The 25849-nt window shown below is 37.6% G+C and overlaps 1 protein-coding gene across 3 annotated transcripts in view; it reads right to left on the bottom strand.

Annotated features, from left to right (window-relative positions):
- LOC129358724 (arf-GAP with Rho-GAP domain, ANK repeat and PH domain-containing protein 1-like) overlaps positions 1 to 23857 on the bottom strand; it is a 62949-nt gene extending 39092 nt beyond the window's left edge. For 2 of the 3 annotated variants that reach the window (XM_055027830.1, XM_055027832.1), the window contains exons 1-3: positions 23749 to 23857; positions 9122 to 10220; positions 821 to 984 (exon numbers count right to left, since the gene is read on the bottom strand). In XM_055027830.1, coding sequence (XP_054883805.1) covers positions 821 to 984; positions 9122 to 10113 — 1156 coding nt within the window. In that variant the 5' untranslated portion in view covers positions 10114 to 10220; positions 23749 to 23857. Of the gene's footprint in view, positions 1 to 820; positions 985 to 7480; positions 7539 to 9121; positions 10221 to 23748 lie in introns of those variants that run through there. The other variant, XM_055027833.1, reaches the window with a different exon arrangement.
- Positions 23858 to 25849: the final 1992 nt, after the last annotated feature.

Genomic DNA, 25849 nt, shown 5'->3' with positions numbered 1-25849 from the left:
TGTATGCAGGTCTTCATAGTGTACGAAATAGAACAATACTTGTGACAGAAATGTTATTAGATTGTTTTCATTTTGAACTTTGCAGGATGTAGTGAAGCACATCCTGTAGTTGTGCAAAGGGTAAAAAAGTACAGTGATGATTGGAAAAACTTTGAACTCACAGGACATACAGGAAATAACCCACAAGGATGTTGGCTCCTGCTGAAACATTGCTTGGAACTGAAGAACCATATCTAAAGGGGAGCTGTTTTTTTTTTCTTTCACTTAAGTAATCTTGATGCCAATCCTGGGATAACTGTAACCTATCACTAAGAGCATGACAGCTCTCATCTGCCAGAAGGATTTTTTTTCTGCTGTTTATTTAAAAGCTGGTAATGCTGTAAACACAGCAGGAACTTTAATGTTGAGTAAAAGACAAGAGGAAAAATAGTAAGTACTCTACATGCCATAGATACAAGCTGCTACAGTAAAGTAGCACACACTTAACCCAAAAAGTCTGCTCTGCAGTGCAAACCCAGATATTAACCAGACTACATTGCTATAGAATTACATCATCAGTTAAACCATACAGATGTGGGTCATCAAAAAGCTTACTTGAGGTTTAATTAGCTAAACTGAGTTATTGTGTACCTACTATTTTTAAAATATTCTAAACAACTTTTCTGTTTGTGCATTTCTCTGACAATAATTTTAATTGGTTTCATTTCATTAATTTAACTGATGACTGTCAGAATGATAAAGGAAATGAGACTTTCATTTTGAGGCAGAATCAAAAATATTTTAACCGATTGTTGCTGATTATAAATGTTACTAAACTCACGAGAAGGTTTGGAGATCTTCCTTTCAGGCAGAGCGGGCTGTAGTTCAGTCTGGTCGGACGGTTTGCTGATTTCCTGTGCTTGTGGTGTCCTGTTGCGTAGCGGAACCTGTGGAGTGGGGTCGGTCTGAATCAGCTCCTCAGTTCCTTTCGTGGTCAGAGTCGGGCTGGGGGGTAAAGACGAATGCGACAGGTCAGCAGAGCAATGGGGGGAAGAGGAGGAGTCCTCTGACCCCATTGGGGTGTCAGTTCGGGTAAAAAATCCACGTAGAACAGCGAGTTTAAACATCCTCTGTTGAGCAGTTCTCCTTTTGTCACCTTCCTCCTCCCTCTGTTAAAACTGCAGAAACCACTGCATGTGAAACTTTATACTTGGACTAATTGCTACATATCCATACACATGTATGACCAGAACTCAATCAAAAAATTAAATTAAAAAAAAAGTTTCTTTTTTCTTCAGCAGCACACACAATGATCCAAGAGGAAATCGGAGGTTCCTTTGCTCCCCTGTCTCTCTGGCTTTCCTTCTTTGCTTCCTGGTTAACATGCAGGTCCCAACCTGCTCAAGCTGTGGGACATGAATAAATCATATCTGCCGCACCACTAGTGACACAAACACACAGGGAATAGGTCCTGGGAATGTTTGATGGTGCCAGATGAGAAAAAACTTATGTTTCCAAAGCTATTAAACTTTACAGTTTTGTAGAGGATGAGGTGAACAAGTTTAGCAGTAATTTAATATTAAACAGTCCTTAGATTATCCAAACAAAAGGCATGGTTTCCATAGTCTTCAGTGTATTCAAAGACCTGCAGTATCAGAAAATCTCCTAAATATTACAGATCTAACAACATGAAGAAGGATGAAAGAACTCCAGCAGAAACATGTCATTCCTCAATATTAAGGAATTCAACAACAGACGAAGAGCAAATCAGTCTATCAATCAGTCTGAAAAGGGTTAAAAATACATTTCTAAGGCTTTAGGACTCCAATGAACTCCAGAGAAAACAATTCTCTATAAATGGAGAAAACATGGAACAAAGGTGATCTTTCCCAGGAACCTCCAACCTACCAAGAGCAACCATATCTGGGTTCCAGGAGATAATATATCTCACTTATCTCAACTGAGGGCAATGTTTGTGATTCAGTAGGACTTTTTGCAAAATATTCTGTGGAAAGATAAGATAAAAACTGGAATATTAGTTAGATGTGTATTTTTGGAACTGCCATGACCTTTAACAGGTCGTTCATGTCCCAAGATCCTCCAAATAGACTACTGCAAAACATTAATATTGCAGAATATCCAATTAGAAGGGACCAAAAAATTACATTAAACCTACATCTGTCAGAGATCTGAATAATCCTGGACTTAACTTTAAGATTAAATTAAATCGAAATTAACATCAACCACTGAAAATATAAATGTAAAATCTGGATTATTTAACGGGTGATATTTAATAACTTCTTGAAAAGACACAATTATGCATTTTCCAGGTGCAATGAGTTATAAAATGGCACAATCAAGTAACAAAGCTACCTTCAGCTGCTAGAAATTGCTATGTCAAGTATGACTTAAAAGAAATTTGACTTCCTAAACTCCACCTTCAGGAAGTCAACACAACATAAATTCTCTATTAACCCCTTAACAACATTCTTACCAGGGTGGCACTGGTAAAATAACATTATAACATGATGTAAAGCTCAAAAAAGTTAAATTATCATAATACATCTCCATTAAAAAAAAACTTTTAAAACACAAACCTTGAAACACAAACAATAACAACCTGAGTTTTTCATATATGTTCTAAATATCTTCCATCACCACGTTGCAAATCCTTTCAAATAGAGATTAGTTTAAGAGCACCTGAAAAGACAAATTCCTAAAGAGCAAAGTCATCAAAGACAGCAAAAGAGTCAACCTCACCTCTGAATGTGTTTTTTCCATGCTTCAGATACATGTGGTTAGCTGAAGATCTTATTTCCAAATTTGTATGTCTTCTTTCTATTAATGTTGGTTTCATTTTTTTAAATCCTCCTGATAGAGATCCAGAGATGAAGAAACTGGAGCCTCTGTTTCTGTCTTATAAACAGAGAAATCATCGACTAGATTGAGCTGATGCTCAGAAAAAAGTCTCGTATTCACAACATGATGCAACGTCATCACCATGATTACAAGGTGACTAACTGAAGTGTCAATCACACCAAGGGACAGTTTGCTTCTTTCACTTTGGCGAACTAGTTTAGGGGATAAAAGCAGGTTGTTTTTGCATTGAAGCCCACAGAATACGCAAAGCAGTCTAAATACCAAAACTATTTTTTTAAGGTTGATCTGCAAAAAAGAAAAAAAAAAACCCTACAGAGTTCAAAATGTGACAAAATCTAAAATCCTGACCTGCATTAAGCAGATTTTTACTCCACTCGTTTCTTCTCTCCCCTGGGACCAGAACAAATTTGGATAATCTCTCAGGACCAGATTTAAACAAAATCAATTTAGATATAATATCACTGAAAGACAATTTCAGAACTGCAATATACAGCAGTCATCTTTTCTTCCTTCCTTTCTTTCCTTAAGGCCTCAGAAGAAAGCTGCCTTGTTAAAATCTGACTCTAGTGGTTGATTAATCAGACCCACGTGAAAATTTTTATTTACTCCTCATCCCACTTCCCCCTGCTAATGAAATCAGACAGGACATATCTAAAATTACTTTGAAACATCCACAGAACATTAACAAAACTTCAAATAGTCATGAAACAGGACGTTAGGACTATTTCGTCAGAACATGAAATGTGTCATCTTAGTCTTAAGGTCCGAGATCAGACAACAGATAGAATTAGATCATTTGGATAATGACCTGGCCTTTAAGGAGGGTATAAAATAGTAGGTGAAAATGTAAAAATTCTTGAACTAAAATGTAAAAAGTGTAGTTCCAGGCATACTGGCCACTCAAAATTCTATACACTAGAGCCACATTCATCCATTCACACTCACAATCATGCGCAAATTCATCAATATGTAGCTTGGAAGGCAACTTGGGGTTATGTGGCTCGATCATGGGGCACACTGCAATGTGGCCGCAGTAATCGAGAGTCAAATCCACAACTTTCTGGATAGTTACAGGCAGATTATGATAAAAGAAGAAAACAACAACAAATTCTTACATTTTTATGCTTTTAATTGAAATCAATAAACAGTGGGTTGACTCTCCAAAACGTTGTTCCCTTGTGTGAAATAATCTAATACTTTTTGTGGCATTGCTACAGATTTAGATATTTAGTCTTGACATAATTTATATGAAACTTCCAGTTTAATTTACAACAATGACCACTGCAATTTTGTTTCACAAAGAAAATCAACTTACTTTATTATTATTTTTTAAGTTTTAACAGGGGCCTTGTACATTTATTTTTTACCTCTGTGAAGACAGTTACTTAATGTCAAATCACTGCTTTCTTATCACTTACTCCCTTCCTAAAAGAAAATATGTGCAGAAACTGCCGAACATTTGTTCCATTAAAAAATAGAATATTTTCTGAAAATAAATACTATTTGTTTTCAAACAAAACATAAATCTTTCTTTGACATTTAAACAGTGTACCTAATACATAACTCAATGACGCATGTACCTTTTAAATAAAAAAAAAATCTGTTTAATTTTGTTGTAATCCACAGGGGGACCCAGAAAACCTTTGGGAACCACTGCCATAAACAGACACATATTAATGTTGAAAGGTGATAAGAAATCACCTAACATTAACAAGTTGTTTTTTAGGAGTCCAGCAGAAAACCTCACTGTCACGATATCCTAGCAATCCAAAAGGAACAAAACAAATGTTATTTTACTTGATAAAAAGGCTATAATTATGAATATTCAGATTGTTCATCTGATTCCACACAGGTTTGTATGTAGCCATGTGTGTATGTGTGTTTGACAGCATTATTTTGTGTGGGTCTATAAAGAAAATGAAGCCTGTGTTGGGAAGCTTCAGGTTCCATGACATCCATGACGAATGAGTTTAGGATAAATGTAAGATACGTTTAAAAGAAAGGGTTTAAAAAATGCAATATTTGTCAGAAAAGTCATGGGAAAGTTACTTTTCCCATGACATCACTGTCTCATTACTTTTTCCGCAAACTTAATGAATGTCTGACCCTACAAAACAAAGCTGAATGCTCTATACAACAGGGAACAGAAGAAATATAAACTGGCCATCAGTCAATCCCAATCTGGAACTTCATGCAAGATCATCGATGGTGAGCGTGAAAATGTTGTGAAATCAGCTCACAGTTATGGAGGGGGGTTATTTATAATATGGCGGCAACGTGACTATATTTACCAAGACCATCACTGGTGACCAATGACAGTGTAATGGACTAAAATCTGTAAAATCTAGGATGAGGAACAATATATCCAGGATGAGTCTTTCAGTTTGATAATAACTCAAAATGTATGCATTTTCCAGGCACATAGTATAATTTTATAGCACAATCAAGTAACTATGCTACTTTCATTTGTTATAAAAATGAGGAGGCGTCTGGGGTAAACAGATCCTTGTTGGAACAAGTCTTTAGACACCCTCGTATGGCTGCCAGAGGAAATTCAAGAATTCTTCTAACATGCATTAAAGAATCAAAGCAACACTTCAGGTATGTTTTTGACATACATTAACATGCTGTAAAGCTCAAAAAAGTAATTTTTACATAATTGGCCTTTTTCAAAGTCAGTTTCCAAATTTTAATCCTATAGAAGTGGATGGATTGTAAGAGTGGCTCACAATCTCCTCTGTGATGCATCAAAACCTGGTAATAAGTTGCAGAATATGTCTTCATGATTGTCCTACCAAAAAGGTCTCTCTACCAAGTTCTGAGTTACACAGTCAAATAACTTTGTGTAAACTTCATCACTTTTTTTATGTATCTCTGTACAAAAATTAAACAACCAAAAAAATGACAGTTTTTTTTTAAGTGAGCAAATTTGGAAAATCAAAAGGGGATCAAAAACTTATTTCCCCACTGCATAAGTTCCAAAGTTATAATAAGAATTGCACTCAGTCAAATGTTTGTCAGTCCACTGTTGTGAAAGTTCCTCTTTTGCCCCTTCTCTTGCAGTATGTTAAAATCCAGCTTATAATAACTGTCAACTCTTCACTGTTCCCAAGTCATCAAAACTGCAGTTCTGTACTGTCAGTCTGCTAATAAAAAACAATTGGTGCTTCCCTTTAGGCCATACATGCCGCAGAATAGAATGTAGAATTAAAATTCACCTAAACACAAAGCCTATTTAATCACCACTAGGAATCAGCTCTAGGACAGTAAACCTGGTTCATATTATGATGTGTATATGAACTGTTTAAAGGTCAATGTAAAAGAAAAACATGTTTATGTGGTATTCAATTTTTACAGTGCCATGCAAGCGTATTAATACCCTTTGACCATGTTCACATTGTCTGTTATTCTACATGAAGAGAGTTTTGGACAACCGCTAACCTGCCATAAAATTACGATCAACTTCAACAGACAGACAGGAAAGGAACTTATTAGTCTGAGTAGAAGCTGAGGTGTCCATGGTAAATGTGGAGGACCCACAAAGATCCCCAGAAGGGAGAATCTTTTGACAGGACAACTATTGCTTGTGCACTTTACATATCTGGTCCGATGGAAAAGTAGCACTCAGTTTACAAGAGATTAAATTGTAACTTTATGGCCTATATGCAAAGCTCTGTGAGTGATGGGAAAACTAACACCCTGACTATACCACTCCAAGTGCAAAACAAAGTGGAGAGCACATCTACTTCAGTAGAACCTCAAAAACACAACCCTGCCTTTCTAAATTACTCATCGTACTCAGCAATTACTCCTTAGCTTTTCTTTCTTAAATTAAACCACAGAACACCAGAAAAAAAAAAAAAGAAAAAAAAAACGGACAATGACGGGAAACAGCCCCCAGTTCCCTCTTTTTCTCAGAGGAAGAATGCTGAGTGGGGTTTGCAAGCATTGCTCTATATTTAACTCGAACTGTTCTGAACAACGATGACTGTAGAAACAATGACCGTTTCTTTTCTTCTCCCACGCTTAAGTTTTAGAGTTTTTTAGGCAGTTGTGCGGAAGCAACAGCTGAAAAACTCTGACAATGGTTTTGGCAAACAAGGGGCGCTTTTTAAATTAGCAAGTGCACTTGCTGCAACCTTCGATGTTAAAAGCAAGCTAAATGTAGCACAGCGGCTCAGCAATGGGCGTATTTATAAATAACATTCATAATACTTCTCTAGAAAACGATGTATGTGATAAAACCTTCAAAGAATACATAAGTTACAGAATACTTATAGCAGCTTGACAGAAGAAAACCAAAAATCCCGGTTTCAAATTCCATGTTTGTTTTTCTGTTCTTTGCAGGTAAAACACCAATAATGCTGCTACTTCAGAATACATTTCCCACTGCCACACAGAACCAAACAAGGAATCATGGTTTCATGGTTTTTGCCCCCCAAAAACCATAAAAACCTTCACACTCTTTTCAAGATAAAACTAACTTATAGACTGACGCAACTCTTAACTCTGAACCCGTTTTTGTTGACCAAAAAACAAAAACAAAACAAAAACAAAAGAGTAGCCCCAACCTGAACGCACCATAGACCCCATGCAGAAACATGTTTTATATAAACATTACCTTCCACAACATGCTTGAGAGGAGTCCTCTTCCATGATGATACCATCTTAAACACAGACACATCAAAAAAGCAGGAGGAAATGACTTGGTGACCAGAAAATGGGAGGGGGCAAAAAGCCACACTGACAAGGAAGAAAGAAATTACCGTCAAGAAAACGTGTGAATGTTTTCCGACAAGGGCTTCAATAAGCCCAGAGATACTCCTCAGTAGAAAAAAAAAAGAAACACTTTAGACTTCTCAATCTATATTTCTCACTCTCTCTTTCACCCAGCGTTGCTGTGAGAGAGTGATGGGGTGGAGAAGAGTTTAAAAACTGCTGCTGGTTGTTCTGCATTGTGACTTCCTCACGCTTTCTGAAGCGAGTTTCCCTTCAAAACACAGATGTGTGTCAGTCACAATTGAAGCGGCCCGCAAGCACACAAACAATTTTAAGTTTCACATTTCCCTGACAAATGAGGTGACAGAAAAAATGAGAAAGATTCTCTTATCTGATGCGCCGTCGCCACAAAACATGCAAACAAAATACTATAAAACTGACTTGAGAGAAAAAAAAACTGCTCTTTTGCTTTAAGAGTGAAAAATGGATTTGTAAACACCACTCAGGGTACACTAAATACATAAACGTCTAAAAACATGAGAATTTTCTTTGTAAACTTTCTATGTTTATTCCCCCTAACAGACACGCACAGCTCTTTGGAAAAAGAGGAGAAACATTAAATCAGAGAATGAACTGCTTACACTGGGTGTACTTTCAGCTAACTCACCAAGTTAGCATACTACAGTCAATCGGTAATAGGAAGTGCCTAATTTTACTTTCAGGAAGTATTATAAACTACAGTATAAGATTTTCAAATATTCTGTACTGACTAAAGCTGACCAAGGGTGCACTGTCTCCATTATGCCAGTAGGTGGCAGCACAGCTCAAACAACGTTAAATGCCAACTTTTAATCACAGTCTAACAACAACTCCAACTGATTACTATTCGTTTTTTGGTTTGTTATTTATTTTTATATTGCTAGCTGTAACATTTTAGCGAGGGACCGGTCTGACTCCAAGATACATCCTGGAAATACTGGAAACAACATTATCTAAAATTAGATAATAAATTACTTAAAAATGAATAAGGTAGAGCGAAAGAAATTATTATATTAGGAATAAATTGTAGGGTTTTTTGTTTGCTTTTTTTAAAAAATATTTTCTCTTTTACACTACACTCTGAAAGGCAGATGCAGGAAGTGATGGGGGAAAAGGAAGGTGGTGCAGGGCTTTCAAAACAGGACAAAGGAATGTGCCAAATACTTTAAACTGCTTTTACTTTAACTCCGATGCAGAAATGTGTATTTAACACATGGAGGCAGCCAACTATTTTATTTCCAATTATTCCACCCACAAATTCTTCTTGATTAATCAAAACAACTAGTTGACTACCTAAAAACAAGTGATTTTACATTTCTTCTATACCTCTATATCTTTTAAGATATCATCTAGGGATAACAATTATGGTTTCTTACTACTTTCAAACCCCAATGTCCCTTACTTGTTGCACCTAGAAACATTTGCTTAATACCAACATAAAAATGGTATTATGTTGGTAATGCTGCGCTTCAGACTGAAGTTAATGCCGTTATAAAAACCTCACCTGTGAGTTTTGGGAGGATGTAGAGGAACCCGCTGTGGGATTGGTGGTGGGCCTTTAGATCCTGCTTTTGGAGGAAGAGGTGGAACATTTTTGTTCTCACCAGGAGAGGAGGCTGAGGAAGCTTTCCTGGGTTCCTCCCCACTGATAGATGGGGTAGACGGATGTATGGGTAATGTATTAGGCCTAGGTGTGGTCGACTGGCTGCTGGCAGTTTGGATGGCTGCTTCTGTGGAAATAAGGGTGCTGGTGGGGGTAGATTTCTGGGATGAAGAGTTGCACTTTACTTCTGGAGGTCCCACAGCGATCCTGTCCAAACTCAATGAGCTAGAGTTTTGAGCAGGAGATGAGGAACTCAGCGATGAGATGAAGGGCTGTGGGGGGCAGTTAGGTGTGCTGCGTGGGGGAACAGGTGGTAAAGGTGTATCAGGCAGTGCAGACACAATGGGTGTAGGGTGACTGTTCACTGAAGAATTAGAACGAAACTTAGTCCTCTCCTTTGGTACAGGCTTAGCCTTTTTTTCATCCGGTGCTCCATTCCTCTCTTCCTCCTTCCCTCCTACAGGAGCAGAGTGTCTTTGCAGAGGAGCTGATTTCGTTTCTCGTACTCTATTACTGTTGTCTTGTATATTGGACAAATTTCTCTCCTTGGGGACTGGTTTGTCTCTCTCCGTGGGTGCAGGTCTTATTATCTTGCCGTCAATTTTCCCTTCATCTACTTTTCTTTGCAAGGGAACAGGCTTCTCTTTCCTTTTAACTTCAGGATGACCAGTCTGCTCAGACCTCTCTGGCTTTGAAACATTGTTAAGGTTTGCCAGGATTCGTTTCTGATGGCCTGGCAGGTGAATGCCCATCCGGTCCAGTTGATCTGGCGTGAGGTTCTGGCAGTCTTGTAAAGTTGTCAGCCCGGCCTCCTGGAATGCCTCACCATATTGCTCCAAACGAAGCGTCCTTAGCCAGTCACTCACGTTAGCACTGGATTCGGTCAGAGACATGGCTTGTTAGTATGTGTTTGCAGCATGTGTGAGGGTCAACATGCCATGTGGGTTTGCTTTCATGAGGAAAAGACTGATTGTAGCAATTCAGATCATGGCTCTGCAGCCTGTGGAAGACAGAAGACAACATGTTCATTGCAACTAACCACATTATGCAGCTTCAGGATTTTTTATTTTGCTTAAACCATCTACATCTATCTACATCAATGAACATGTGGATGTGTCAAAAGCAAATTCATCCTTGAATATAGTTTGCAGATGCCTGAAGTTGACACATTTATTTTCAGGCAAATATAAACACTCTGGGAATGTCCAGTCATCATATTTTTTAGAAAGAAGTCTAAGATTTGGTTCCATTTCCCCAAGATGTGTTTTAGCGTGATCTGTAAGAATCTACCCCAGAAAGTTAAAGCTTGAGAACAGAAGGGTCATCAACCTTGATCATATCACCAAATCAGCAACAATATCAGCTGCAAGATATCCCAGAAGAGACGAACGACCACAGAAACAGATTTTTTGCAATTTATTTAAGTTGATTTAAGGCTAAAAAGCCCCTCAACACATACGTTTTTCTATATATCGAGACTGAAAGAACAGATAGTTTCTCCCACAGAAACAGCCAATACTTGTTTTAGGATTAACAAGAAATTATTTAATTATTTGATCCCTGTGTTCAATAAATCATTTTTTTTTGTTTATCATTTCAAGTAAAGCAGAAATGTGACCACTTCTAAACTGTTAATTTATAATCAGTTTACTTATTTCTCACTGAGCTTAGAAAGATGCAAAAACCACAAAAAGGTAAGTACAGTAATGTAAAACTAGACATGAGCCTGTAGTCAATGTAAAACAAGATCTGGGTGACATGTACTTACCACATGCTGAGAGACTGACACCTAAATAGGGTTTCTACAGCAATGTTCATAGAAGGTTGAGACAAATCCATGAATGTTTATCAGTTCCTATCTTTTTCATTGGATGTATTTCTTCCTATCGCACTTCCATAATGAATGCCTCATTTCAATGCATTTTTTTTCTCAGAAATAAATTTACAAAACTCTCAGGGGTTTTTGCTTTGTTGTCCTAAAGCTGAGGTGCTACTAGAGGAAATGCTAGCTGGTGCTCCATTCAACCGTGTTCTTTTGTCAAACCTGAATCACATGTTTAACCAAATGATGGCAATGACGTTTCCTAAAACTTTGCATTGGTAAACAAACTTTGTTGCTAATTTGATTAAACAATCCAGAACGTTAATTTATGATAATGAAGATTGTAAAAACTGCCATCAGATGTTATTCTCTTTAAAATCAATTGCAGTCTTGTGAAAGATTATTGATAAACTGGCATAGTAAAAGTCTCACTTTGGTGAAAGAGGAAGTTGTGTTAAAGCCTTGACGGGGGCTGTCATTTTTATCAGCACGTCTTCAGTTGAGGAAGGCACATCTAACGCCTACATTCCTTTCCTGTGATACAAATAAGGTTGTCAGATTAAACTGGTCTGCTCACATGCATGTATAAACTGTCATCAAAATTTGTGATCTTACAAAGTATTACCCCTGAGGAGCCAACACATACTCAGCATGTTGGCATTGTTACAAAAGAGTACTGCGTGAGGAAGTGTGAAAGACACAAAAACTGGCATACAAATACTGTTCTCACTGACCCGGTAACTTCTCCTTATGCACCTCTATAACTCACACTTGGTTGACTCTCAGATTCACAGGCCCTTTTCTTTTTGTACTCTTCTACATTTTATGTCTCCCTTTCTCTTCGATTGGGGTTTTGCTCACCTTGTCCTGGAATATCAATGATGTATCTCATATCAAAGTGTGACCTTGATTAACAAGCCTGATGTGGCAGCTCAAAGGCCCTACACAGCACATTCCCATTTAATATAAATATGGCAATACAAAGATACCAAACTTTCCAAGTCAATAAACAAACACCTGATGCTTTTAGTGTCTTATCTGAAAGCCACTTACTGAAACGAGGGGAAACTGCTGGTTTCCTCACACATAGCCACAGACACTGTTTCCCCTCCATACACACAGGGCTCTTAGCTGAATACAAGTATAAAAGACAAATGGATGGTTTTTGGTGATTTCATACATGTTCACAAAGATACTCAACAATGAATTAGGGCTTTTCCAACAAAGTGATTCAAGTCCTTAACCGGGCTGGTGCTAGAGCCAGATCTTAAGTAGATCTGCAGAAGGACTCCTTTGCTTTTCCATCACCTGAGAGCTAAGTGGCAGCAATATCGTTGAGTCATTAAGGTTTTCCCGAGATAATGTTGGGTCCTCCCAGTTTCATTCTTTATTTTTGTGAAGGATTATTGCACATTGAGACACATTAACTGCAAAAAAATTGTTATTTTCCCCAGTTTTACAGCAAAAAGATGATCCTACATCCCCATCTTCATTTATTATGGTGGTAATAGTTATTGGGGCGACAGTGACAACAGTGGTAGATAGGTTCAATTCCTGCTCCAACCGCCTCTGTTGTAATGCACCTGGACAAGACACAATATAGCAGCCTTGCTTCTATTCAGTAGTTTGCTATTATCAGCATCTGAATGGAAATGACTGATTTCATGTAAAGCGCCTTTAAGTGTTGTAGTAAAAGTGTTATGTAGGTCTGATGTAATTTTATAATATTTATTATCAATGGAAAATAATTTCCTCCAAGTACAGCAGCAGTAAGTGGCAGTCTGACCCTCTTCTGTGTCACTTATGACTTAAGAGAAAAACAGCAATTGTAAGACACACCATAGAAATCTGATTGTGTTATGTTGATGTTAATCCAACATTTTACTAACTTTTGAAATATAGTGATTTTATGTTCTATTATTTTAAACATGAAACTGGAGTTTCAAACATGGATGTCACACTGCTTTTATTGGTTGCTGTTCCGCTTCTGACAAAGGCGGTTATTTTTACTGGTCCTGCAACAAATTGGTGCTACATTGGCATCAGTTTTCAGGGTCTGAGGTAGAGCTCACAAAAACCGAAACACAACAAAGTGGAAGATAAACACTGGCATCACCTAAGCACGAGAACTAATTTGGTAGAAAAGAATCCAATGAGAATTTCATCACCTTTACAACAGCATATTGAAATGGAGGGTTTGAAATGGCAGACAGCAATTACATTCTACATTCATCCATCATCTTCCGCTTAATCAGGGACTGGGTCGCGGGGGCTGGGCAGCCTAAACAAGGAGGCCAAGATTATCTTCTCCCCAATTATTTGGGGCAGCTCAAAAATGTATCTTTAGAAAAACAAAACAATCCAATTGCCCTCTATTTAAGCACTTTGCAGTGAAATCGGAAAAACAAGTGTTTGAAGTTAGCCTGGCCATTGCCATTCTGTGCTACTGAATGGCAGGGCTGATAGGGTCACCTGAGCAGCTGTGGCATGTTTTATAGATGCATTACGTTTTTTCAGTAAGAATGCATTAGAACCAGTCACAAATGCATTCTTGCTGTCCATGATGTTCCCACACTCTTTACAGTATATGCAGTGCATCACAGTATCGGCTGTTCTGCATCTTAGCTAGTGAAACTGATCAAACTACTGCCTTCATAATTGTTCAATTAAATGTTCATGTAATTGCCAAGTGCAATTACATGAACATTTAGAGCGAGCATGTGTGAGTTTTAATTGCATGCAGCACAAATAATTGTTTGTACACATTGATATATGCACAAAGATTAGTTACACTGTGCGCTCAGACTGAGGTTAAGACTAAAGCGACATAATTATCAGCAGTGCAATACACAGGGAAGTTCCGTTTTTGAGCAGAACTTTGGGATCTTATTCGGAAAACTGTGGGTATTTTCCCCCACAAATGCGTTGCACGTAACCTAACTTAGTTTGCTATAATGTGAAAGGTAGATAAGTTAGATTATGATGGATACTCACTCACAGTAACCTGAGTATATCTGTAAGAGCACTGAACTAGAGTCAAAATTATGTCACCCAGAAAGAGCAAAGAGCTCAAATTTTCACCGTCCTTATTTCTAACAGAGTCTTGGGTGAGAATTGATTCTAAAAACAGACTAGTAGGGACTAGAACAGCAGACGACGAAGAAAATAAATGTGAGTGAGCATAAAAGCCCAGGATTATCCAGTGTCAGAAATAAACATTTGTCAGTGTGTGACGGTGGTCAAATGAAAACATTTCATCTCCTGTCTCATGTTTTCTCTACTAAAGCAGGGACAGTGTCTCTTGCTGTCAGCTCTCTGATAAAACGCAGTTCCTATTTTCTTCAAATTGAGGAACTTCAAAACTGTTCATGCAATCAATAACAGTATGATTGGTCTTCAGCAGTTGGTGTGTTGCTCACAATCACCCGAGCATGCAAAGTCTACAATTAATATTTTCGCACACAGCATCTCTGACCTGGAATTAGACATTTTACACAAGCACTTTGTTAGAGCAGTGGTTCCCAACCCCCGGAAGACCGGTACCGGTCCGAGGGCCAATTGGTACCGGATGCACATAAAATGATTAAATATTTCCGTTTGACGTATTTTTGAGTCTTTTATTTTTGAAAATCCTTTAACCAGATTCTCTCGGTATTGCAAGACGGTGCAAGACTTTCATTTTCTTACTCAAAACGAGTAAGAAACGGAGCAGTTGCAGAGGAACGAGCTCAAGGCTCCCTTTAGTCGTTATCGTGAGTTCAAATTTTCACAAGAGTAAAATGTTCCGTTTTTGCGGCGCGTCTGTATCTTATTTTGAAGGGACACGTAAACGTCACAATAGCGACCAGAGTAAGGGCCCGTTAGGGCAGCTTGTGAGTTTTAGGTCTGGTTCACTCGGCGCGATTTAAAGATTGTTGGCCGATTTTCCGAACCTCTGTGATGTCAGAGCCGATAAAAGTCCAACAGGTTCGTGTGTCCAGCCAACACGGCAGAACCGACTCCACTCACGAACCCGATCCCAGAAGAAAATCCGGTAAACCCCCCCCAAACATAGCATTAGCATACGTGAATTCAGAACAATCAAATACGGATGACTGTAGAAGCAGTAGTGACCGATAGATAGATCTAAAATCGGAGAAAAAAATAAATAAATAAAAAGAGGCTTATATCACGGTCCCGCCCGGGCCGCAGCAGAAAAGGTTTTAGACCAGCGACACTGTGTTAAAGTTCTTAATTAGCCTACAGTTTTGTTCTTATTGTGTGGGTGTTGACTGTGAACCGCACTGAGAAGTGCTTGGAACTTTTCTTGTAGGTGAGAAAAACTAAACAACAAATGCCTGGGCCCTTCTTACTAAATGTTTGCAGCCAGCCAATGTTTTTTCTTCTTTAGATACAAAGCAAAGAGTCAAAACAAGAAGCCTGTATCTCAAGTCTACAGAAGATTAAAGAAAACAACGCAATAAATTTAATCTCCTTCAAGAATGGACAAGATTTAATACGAGCGCATGTAAAGTTTTCAGTTTGCGATTACAGAGTCTTTAAAATTAACCTCGGCTACCTTTATTGCCCTAAAGATTTGGTTGGCTTTTGATTCACGCTGCCGCTGACATTCAAACTCTGAAATATTTACTTGCTGCAGACTTACTGCATTATTTTGATTCTAAATATGCCCACTGTGACTGTAGGTCAATTAGGTCATGTACATGTCGATGTTGTGCCATACATTCATCTTTTCCCACTTTCAATTTATATCTATTGATTGAAAGTGGCAGTCTGACCCTCTTCTGTGTCACTTATGACTTAAGAGAAAAAACATCAGTTGTAAAACACACCATAGAAATCTGATTTCTCAAATCTCACACAGCTTTTAATTTAATTGTAAATTATTCAATAAAGATATACTATTGCATCTTCTGCACAGCCACTGCTTATCATAATCCAAATTTAGGTCAACCAACTGCAATAAAATATGACAGATTTGGAACGCTGGTCAAATAAAAAATAACTCAGCAACTTCCTAGTCAATGTGATTTATTGAAGCATACAAACACACTATAAAATTGTTTTAAATCTTCAGTTGTTAAACGAAGTACAAAATAGCCCCAAGGCAATCAGGAACTTAGAAATCTTTAACAGGAATCGCATAAAGCTTCCTTTTTTTTTATACGAAAAGTTAAAAGAAATTGGAGGAGCAAAATTACCAGCCACCATCCAGTCCACTGGTAGGTTGGTAACAAGTTGAAAGATTCGAACCTGATTAAGTGGACAAAAGTTTTGAAACTAGGCATTTTATTCAACTTCAAAAGCAGACAGGTGTGAGACATTGTCATCAAGATGCACTTCCTGCCCATTTTATTGGACATGTCAACATGTCGGTCAGAAATGAACTGTTGCATGGCATTGAAATACCCTTTTCAATGTTCAAACATCATCTTTGCCATGGCTAGATGCAAAGAGTCGTCACAGTATGCTGCCATTTGATGAGACGGCTCAATATTTCTCTTAAAAACCAACTCAATATGTGTACTGAATAAAAGGATCAATGAGAAGCACTTAAGCTAAATAAACAATTTAAAAAACTTATATTTGCAAATAAGTAAGACAAAGGATGAGGTGAGCAAATATTTTGTATACTATTTACCCAATCAACAGTACACACTTCAAGCTTAATACACCATTACTGCTGTTTTGCAAACCGGAGGGAGTCGGAGAGAACAGTATGAACTCTTGATATTCTACCTTGATTTTCTTAACTTCCCAAAAGGTAAGAAACTTGGGTTTGCTATAGATTGCTTAAATATGTTAGGTATGTTAAAGTAGCTGTAGAACCTTTAGCCAAACCAAACTGACTTTAATTTCTTAATCTTTTATTCAGTATTTTAAAACGTCCCCTTTCTTTTTTTCTTTTTCTTTTTATTTTTTTTTTTGCATTTTTCAACTCTTCCCCACCTCTGCATGTCTCCCTCTCCCTCCAACACAGACCTGGCAATAAACAGACTCTCTGTACTGCCCTCACAATGGATCGTTCTGTTGCCTGGGATAGAGGACGAGACTGACAAGAAGGAAGGAGCCATGGTGGGGGTCCGCTGTTTGCCTAGGCTCACGCTCTAAAACAAGCGCTAACCTAATCATACTATGTGTGAGAGAGAGGATTCCTATTAAATTGTGGTTCATGTCTCATATCCTTTTTCAAATTCTCAGAAAGAAAGACAACTGTGATGCTCTATCTTCTGTTTCTCCATTTCAGTTACCTTATTAGTGCACCAGTTCAGATACTATTTGCATTGGTGTTTTTGACATTCCAGTCACTAAGGAAAGAAGACTACACCGTGTGAATAAACCTGATCTTCATCACAAAAACTTTTCCTTTCTCAAACTTTTTACCCTTTTTCTGCCTCCTTACTATGTGTCATTTAATGTAGGTTTCAGAGTGTCAGTGTGGTTTTACCACAATAACCCTTGACCTGGTTTCATTTTTACACACCACTGGAATCTTGTCTTTATTATTTCTTTAACCCTACACATTTTCATAAGACTGTGAAAGGCAGATTCATTCATTGCCTTCAATGGTTCCACGTGTATTTACATCTCTTAGTTTATTTATACTACATAGAGCAGTGGTACTAATGAAAAATCTGTTGGCCACTACAGATGGTAAGATTTAAAGATTTCTGGGTTAACCCAAAACCTTTGACTAATATTGAACTTGCTCTTTATAGAACCTATGCAAAAAATAACATGTCTTATTATATTTATTATGCTTTATGTTCATACAAGGAGCATTTTCATCTTCAGACAATCAGTCACATATTTCTAGAAACAAACATAACACAAAAAACTTTCATAATTGTCAACACAATAAAAGCATAATAAATAGGTCCTACGTCACTCAAAATTAAGTCAATTGCAGAAACATCAGAACATTACCTCACATTCCAAAGCTAAAACATACATTAACTGGCAATAGTATTTATGACTTTTAACATTTTCCACATTTTGTCACATTAAAACCGTAAGCATCAGTGTTTCAGGGGAGCTATGTGACCGAGCAACACAAAGTAGTGAATAACGTGGTTCACAATTTTATTTTTAAATATAAAACGGGTAATATGTAATGACATTTGCCGTAGGTTTTCACAAGCTTCTTCTATGTTCAAGTGATAAATTGAAAGGTGCTGCTCTAAGAGAAAAAGGAATACGTTTTATAACCCAACTCACAGTTGCACCTTTTACAACTTTCTCCATGACCAGTCTGCTGTGTTCCTTGGTGTTCATGTTTGTTCACAAACAGACCTCCAAGGCCTCCACAATTTAGCTGTGTTTGTACTGAGATTAAGTTATTCACATGTTAATTAGGTAACTTCCGATGGTAGTTCTCTCCCGAGGATTGTTTTTAGGCAGCGGTAAATGAAGTTAAATAGAAAAACAGTTAATTAAAATTATTTTGCATTTTAAAACAATGCGTCATTTTTCCAGTAGCGAATAAAATCCAAATAAAATGCAAGAAAAATTTGCTGTTGTAACGTGACAGCAAACTTTGTTGCAGATGCATGAAAAGTTTGCAAAGCAAAGGTAGAACAAAGGTTTTATTCAGTCAGACAACTTCAGCTGATCGTGTTTGCATTTGATTCACTTTTAGAATTAAAAAGATTTTCCTTTGTAAAACTCTTCGGTAATCTAACATCACAAATTCATTCAAAATCAGGTGAATATTAGCTAGTGCAAAGTAAAAATTCACTTTAGCTCCAAATTCCTTCACGTGATGAACTGATTCCTAAAATAAATACATTGAACTGTTGAACTGCTGTTACTTCTCCTTCTGTATCTTAACTAGTTACAGTACAGGGAAACAGAGACAAGAAGCAGAGATTAAATAGATCTCTTGCTTTGTGTAGTAAAAGACCTTAGTGCCTCTCATAATTGTGTTAATTTGTATTTCAGTCTAGATTTCTTTTAGATCAGCCTTCTTTCATTTCAGCATGGAGAATACTCAGAAACCTGTAAAACCTTTTTACAGGTTTCTGATAAAAATCGAGAGAATGAAACACCTTATCAGCCCATGTAAGTATCTTTTTTTTTTTTCGTATATGATTCAAGTGTGAGCATCAAAACCCAATTTCCCTAGAGACAACTACAGAAAATATAAGCTGTTTTGAAAACAGGTGCAAAAAAATCCTCTTCTAAAATTAAGTTCTGAGAAAATCTAATACTACTGCATCTAACCTTAAATCAAAAAAATAATGTTTCTTTGATGATGTAACATGTGCAGCTTTTTTATTATTTATCAAATAATCAGATGAATAGTGCAAAACAGAAAAAAATTAAACAGGTGGAATCTTTAACTAAATGTTTGACTGCCTTAAATGTGGAGATGACTCCCAGATCATAACTTTAACCTTAACAAACTAAGCAATTTCCACAATTGTGCAACAGTAGAGATGACATAAACAGGAAATTAAAAAGTGGCTTAAGATAAAAGATTGATGCCTTCAAATAGAAGTCTTCAACACGCACTGTGGGTTTAAAATGCGAGCAACATACTGACTGAACTTTTTGCACAAAAACTGTTTGTGCAAATCATGATTGCACAGTATTAGGAAAACATGCAATTGCAACACTATTTGTTTAACTAAACCCACATTTTCCTCATTCTTCCTTTTTTCTTGTGTGACCTGATAATCTAAAGCTTGGCAGTCATTCTGTTTCCATCAATGCTGAGCTGCAGTAGTAAAAGATTTCCTGTACATAGTTGAAATACAAATAGAAATGTGCCTTAGGTGATATGATTTACCGTAAATTTTGTTGACAAAAACATCATAAGACTAAATCAGCTAAAATTTGATCAAAACTAAAATGACAAACATAACTAAACTTAGTAAAAAAAAACAATGGTTGAAAAATAATTTGAACTTATTTATTTCAGTTACAGCAAATAAAATAAAGCCGGTCAAAAGACTCACTTCTTTGAAGGAGGAAGTTTGAGCGGAAACTCAAAGACAGGTTGACAACGAGAGTGATGAAGTTAAAAAGGACTGCAGGACAGAGTTCATGGAACAAGGAGAGGATTAATATGTATCAACTGCTTTTTTGCTACTAAAGTACACCAAGATTTTTATTAAGTTGCAATTTCAAAACTGCTAAAATCTTCTATTTCTACGGTTTAAAATCTTTCCATTGATACCAGAGAAAGTAGGAGGTTGACTGAAGTTTTGATCACCCCATCCTACCTCTTCTTCCCTGCCTACAAGAAAATCACCTGTTTGGAAAGCAACACGGAAAAGACAAAAGTTTCAAGCAACAAACGGCTTGAACTATCTCATATATGTGGCTTCCATATTTTGCCTTTTATAAAAAAAAACCTTTTAATGCCAATCATACCACAGCAGCATGAAACATTCACAAAGCCCACATTTCACTTGTGCATCCTGGTATTTTTCGACCTCTGCTCTGCATCTCTCAGTAGAACACGTTGGAAGTTCTCTTCATTGCAGGTGACTTTATAGAGCAACTGCAGATTCCTGACTGAGAGCAATTCTGGTGCTGCTGTAAATAACCGGTTGGGCAGTTCTGGGTATTTTGGTTAGTGATTCTCTTGTTACGTCATGTTTACAGAGTCTTGACTGGCTAGAAATTCTTTGCATAGTTCAGCTCCTTCATCTCCCTAAGTTCCAGTAATCAACTTGCCATTTTACTTCACATTTCTACTAAGATGCTGTCCACAAGAAGAACTGCTACAGAATGCAGGCACACACACAAAGGACGTGACTCATGTATCCATCAACAGAGACACTGCTGCTTTCAGCCCACTTTCAATTAGGAGTGAATAGTGACTCAGTCCTGCCAGTACAGCGACGCATCTGAACAATATCCTCTAGTGAACAACCTTGTGCGCGAACAAATGCACTTGTCCTTCTCTTTTCAGGACGCCAGAAGATGTTTCTCACTCAACCCTACAGTCCAGCGCCACAGACCTGTCAGCTGTTCACAAGAATAAATCCATTCTGAGTCTGACTTTGTTTGGTTTCGTATGATGAGCGGGTACGTACAATTTACGTAGAACAATCTGCATTTAACAGGTGTTTTCATTGGATAGAGTGATCCATTTCTCTGGAATGATCAATTTCTAAAATAAATTAGTGCTTGCAAAACAACTTTTGTTGTACAAAAACTAATTTCCTTGTTTTGCAAGAGGTAGACACTAAACAACTAGACTTCATTTCCTGGATAACACCGGGCTTACTCATGAGAACACTGTACTCGGGAGACACTGTGCACAAACAGGCTCATTTTAACTTATATCATTCTGTTATTAATCTGCACAGCAGGCTGCCTGTACGTTTCACCTCTCCCCTCATTATGCATAATTCAGAAGGAAGTAATCATGCGGATGCTTGAGACAGAGGGATGCAGAAGGAAACAGAATATTAAAAAAAGATAACATATTTTAAAGAGTAACAAGAAGTCAAGACTTGAGCTCAACTCAAACAAATAATGGAGGAGGAAGCCATTCAAAGAATCCATGTCCTAATACACCATGACCTGCAGCACTGCTTGATGGGGCTCTCAGGTGATAGTCATAGCCTTCCTTATCAACAGTTTTCAGTTACAGCGAATAAAAAAAGCCAGTGGGTGATAATCCTGCTAGGTAGTTAACATTACAAGTCTGTCATAAAACGATTCACAAGTTCATGTTTATTTTTATCTCGGGTGCAATAAACTTAAAAACTCACTATGCCCGCTTCTGTTTTTTTAAGCAGCAGAATCATATTAAATGTGCTACACAGAAAGTAGCGTTATTAATAAGGAGTGAGAAAAGACTTCATTCACTTCCTGCATGTCAGCTACATCTTTACTCTTTTTTACATGTTGTCCTGTTGCAGCTTTTCTATTTTAGAGTTTTGTGTGACACACTAAAGTGGCTCATGTGGTGAAAAAGAAGAATAAAAGACAAGGAAAAGAGACGCACAGATTTGTAAAGATTGTTTTTATGAGTAAAAACCTTTAAAATTGGGGGCTACATTTGTATTAAGCCTTGGTAACACAATACTTTATAGAATCACCTTTTTCTGTGATTACAGAGCTGCTCTTTGGGTTCCTACCAGCTTTGCACATCTACTCTGAAATTTTTGTACTTTTTTTCCCAACAAGTTAGTTCCAGGTGACTTGATGGAACTACACTGCAACTTCATAGTCTTGGCCTAGATTGCTAATTAAATTTAGGTCTGGACTTTGACTGGGCCTTCTATCAAGTATGCTTTGACCTACAACGGTGGTTTTCGACTCTGGTCTGGAAGACCTGCTGTTCTACATGTTTAGGTCTTTTCTATAGTCACAAAGCATAACATAAATAAATAGGTGATTAACAGGCACTTGACAGCGCACTGAGGAAACACACATCAGCGGGGATAGTGTGCTCAGAGTTTTGTCAACTTTCTGTTGACAAAATTGGGTCTAGTTGTCAGTTGCCCGTCGTGCCAATTGAGATTGACTGACATGTCTTGTCATAGTTTTTCCATCATTAGCTGATATATCTGACTTGTGTGGTGTAATCTTTGGTCTTCATCTTCAAACAAATATCTGAGATTTTTACAGAACAGCTACATTTATACAAAAGTTAAACTACACGCATAATTTGACATCTAAAGGCAATTGGTTGCAGTCGAGTTTATGTTGAGGTGCCAGAGTAAGAGCGTCTGAATATGAATGCATATCACATTTTTTCCGATTTTTATTTGCAAATAAAAAAAGTTTGGAAAACCATTCATCATTTTCTTCAGTTTCACAATTACGCTCTGTGTTTTGGTATGTCACACAAAATCCACATAATTTGTGGTTAATGCAAAACAAAATTTGAAGATATAAATATTTTTATATAAAGGTGAATGCATGACAGATTTGCTTTTGAGATATTTTGCATGTCATGCAAAAATGTCTTAAGCCACATTGAGCCTCTTGAACTACAAAAAGTAGTTCGCATATCTGAAAAAAACAGGATGTAAAACAGCAGCTTCCACCAATCACAAACTGATAAACTGATAAATTCAGACAGTCTGACTCTTGATGGTTTATATGAACTGGGGTTGCATGTCGCGCATGCTGGCCCAGCTTAACAACAAAAAGCAGAAATGGGCTAATAGAGAGATCTCCAGAAGCATGCACTGTGGTTAGGGGTGATGGGGCTGTACTCTTGATTCAGAGCTGCAGATGAAAGCTTGGAAATAACAATCCATCTGCTGACACAAAAACTCATGAATCATTATGCGTAATCCACCAGAACGTCCAACAGCCACAAACTCCCATGCAATCAGATTAGGGATAATGAATTCCTCTGGGGATAAACAGTCCGGTCACACAGGCAGAGACACAATAGAGAGAAACTTGTTGCATCCAGCAGCAACAAGTCACCATGAAGTCAATAAACGCTGATTATTGTTTCCTCTTCTTCGTTCATAAGGAGACATCAAAAAGCAGAACTGTACTCGACGGATAAAATGATCTGTGACTTTTCTGCCAAGCTCGCCCAGCCTAAAGTTTACACATAACAGTTCAAAACACCGGTCAGTGGCACGGAGTAACAGGAAACTACTGCGCTGCTCACTGGACTCTGGAAGGGCTTTTGTTTTTTTTTTATCTTTAAACTTTTTATATGACTAAAACAAAAAAAAACTTAAAAAAATAGACGTGTGAAATTGTTTTATCAGCTCACCTTTTTAAGCATTAACAGGCGTCCCACTCGGCGGAATTTATTCAGGTCTTTTGTCCCCGAAATGGACTCAGCGGCCACGACTGCAGTCCCAAACAGCTCCTAACATTTTTCTCACGGCGGAGTAGCAGCTCGGGCGACAACTCGCTGCCTTCTGACGGCAAGCTGCAAACGCGGAAGCATTCCGCTTCCGGGTTGACCTTTAAGAATAAGAGCATCTCGTTTAATTTGGAAGGTCTGGAGCTTTACTTTTTAGACTTCTCCAGTACATTTCTAGCTAACTGGCGACCAATTTATGCAGGAAAAAGTACAAAACTTCCGTAAGTCCATCATGTGACTCCGGGGAAGCAGTGGACGGCCCAGTGTGCTGCTATGCTGTCATCTATTACTAGAAGTACACGTTCAGGTAACTGTGCTAACTGGAAAGTCCCAAACACAACTATTTATAGCGAGACTATCATTTTGCACATATAAACAATTGCAATCAAGTGAGAATTCACTCACTTATATGGTAAACTCAACCCTGAAAATTTGGTCTAAAAGTACTGTTTACATATAAATAGACTGTTTTAAATAATACTAAAACAATATATCAAAAAAGAGTTTTTCTACAAACAATTTAACCAGTTTTAAGTTTCCGCCAAAGTTATTTCTATTCGCTACAAGTTAATGAGAAGAATACAAGTTTGCAGTATTCAGTAGAATTGCCTTTTAAACTATATGACAGGATAACAGGGATAAAATATTTTTGGTGCCATTCACAAGCTACGGTTTGCTCAACTTTTACCCACTCCCCCTCCTGTCTGACATGAAATGTTTAAATGGTGGGATTGTATTATTAATTTCAATAAGAGTGAATAAATTGCATCAAATTATAACAGCTTAGTGTTTGTTTTTATTCCTGTGGCTTAAAGTCAAGTTAATTATTTTCAATTTCGTGACTTGGACATTTTTAACTTTAGATTTGTGTGTGTATTTTGTTTGTCATGTGTTTTTGTCACTAGAGGCCTCGTATTCACAGTCACCAGGAAGGCAATGGGTCTTGATGAGGCATACAGCAACAGTCTCAGGGTCTGGAACTGAATCCAGAATGGTTGTGTTGAGGACTGCAATCTGTGTTTATAGGGCGTTCGCTCTGCTTTTACCCCATGAGGTGCCCCAGAAGGTCCTTTTGGATTTATATCCAAGAAATGTGCCAGATATGGGGGAAATGTTTTAACAGAGGGAATTTACTTTGAATTTAAGTTTTAATCCAGTCTATTTCAGGTCAGCATTGCTAACAGGATGTACATGCTATGCACACTCTACCAGAGCTGAAACCTATGGCACATTGCAAGTACTGTATTCATATTTGAACGTTTAGAAAACGTTTTACAATTTCCCGTATTACTTCCAAATTCTTTAATGTATTTTATGTTTTTATGATCAACACAGAGTCGTGGAATACAGATTTTATATTAGATTTGATAAGAAACTACAAATGCATGCACAAGTTTTCTGATTTTTCTTCATAAAAACATTTCAAAATCATGTAAAATCTTCCTTCCACTTGACATTGTTTTGCTACTTAGTGTTAAACATGAAGACATTAATATTTTTTTTGCCAAGGACTAAACTAAAGACATCATATGACTGTAGCCAATTTGTTGTAGAGTCCCAGTGAAACCAGAAGAGGGCAACCACTTACCATCTATACCTACTCAGGAACCACCGGGGTGGTTTGTACCAGAATGATCATTAAATTATTGAGGATTCCTTTTACTTCATTAAATGGGAGGACAGTTAGCAAGATAATAGAAACCTTTGCAGTAAGTCTGACGTAACTACTTTCATCACTGTGAAGAAATTGTTCAAAGTCTTGTCACTCACACTTCACCCATATTGTGATTCTGTTATTTGCTCCCCTCCCTGCGTCACAATCAGGGACTCTTGTCAGTCGTCACAAGATTTATTCCTCCTCCAGGCTGAATGAACTACACATCTACTCTGCGACAAGTCTGTGACTTGGCAGCGCTGTAGTCATTTCATCTCAGACCTACAGGGAGAAGGACAAAGGTGGAGCTGGAGCAGAAGCTGGTGGCTACGGGTAGAGGGGGTGGGGCAG

Source organism: Poeciliopsis prolifica, unplaced genomic scaffold (assembly GCF_027474105.1).
Source record: "Poeciliopsis prolifica strain line A6 unplaced genomic scaffold, Auburn_PproV2 SCAFFOLD004, whole genome shotgun sequence".
Lineage (NCBI taxonomy): Eukaryota > Metazoa > Chordata > Actinopteri > Cyprinodontiformes > Poeciliidae > Poeciliopsis > Poeciliopsis prolifica.
Note: the sequence above shows the minus strand (reverse complement) of the source record. Positions and strands in the feature narration are given on the sequence as shown.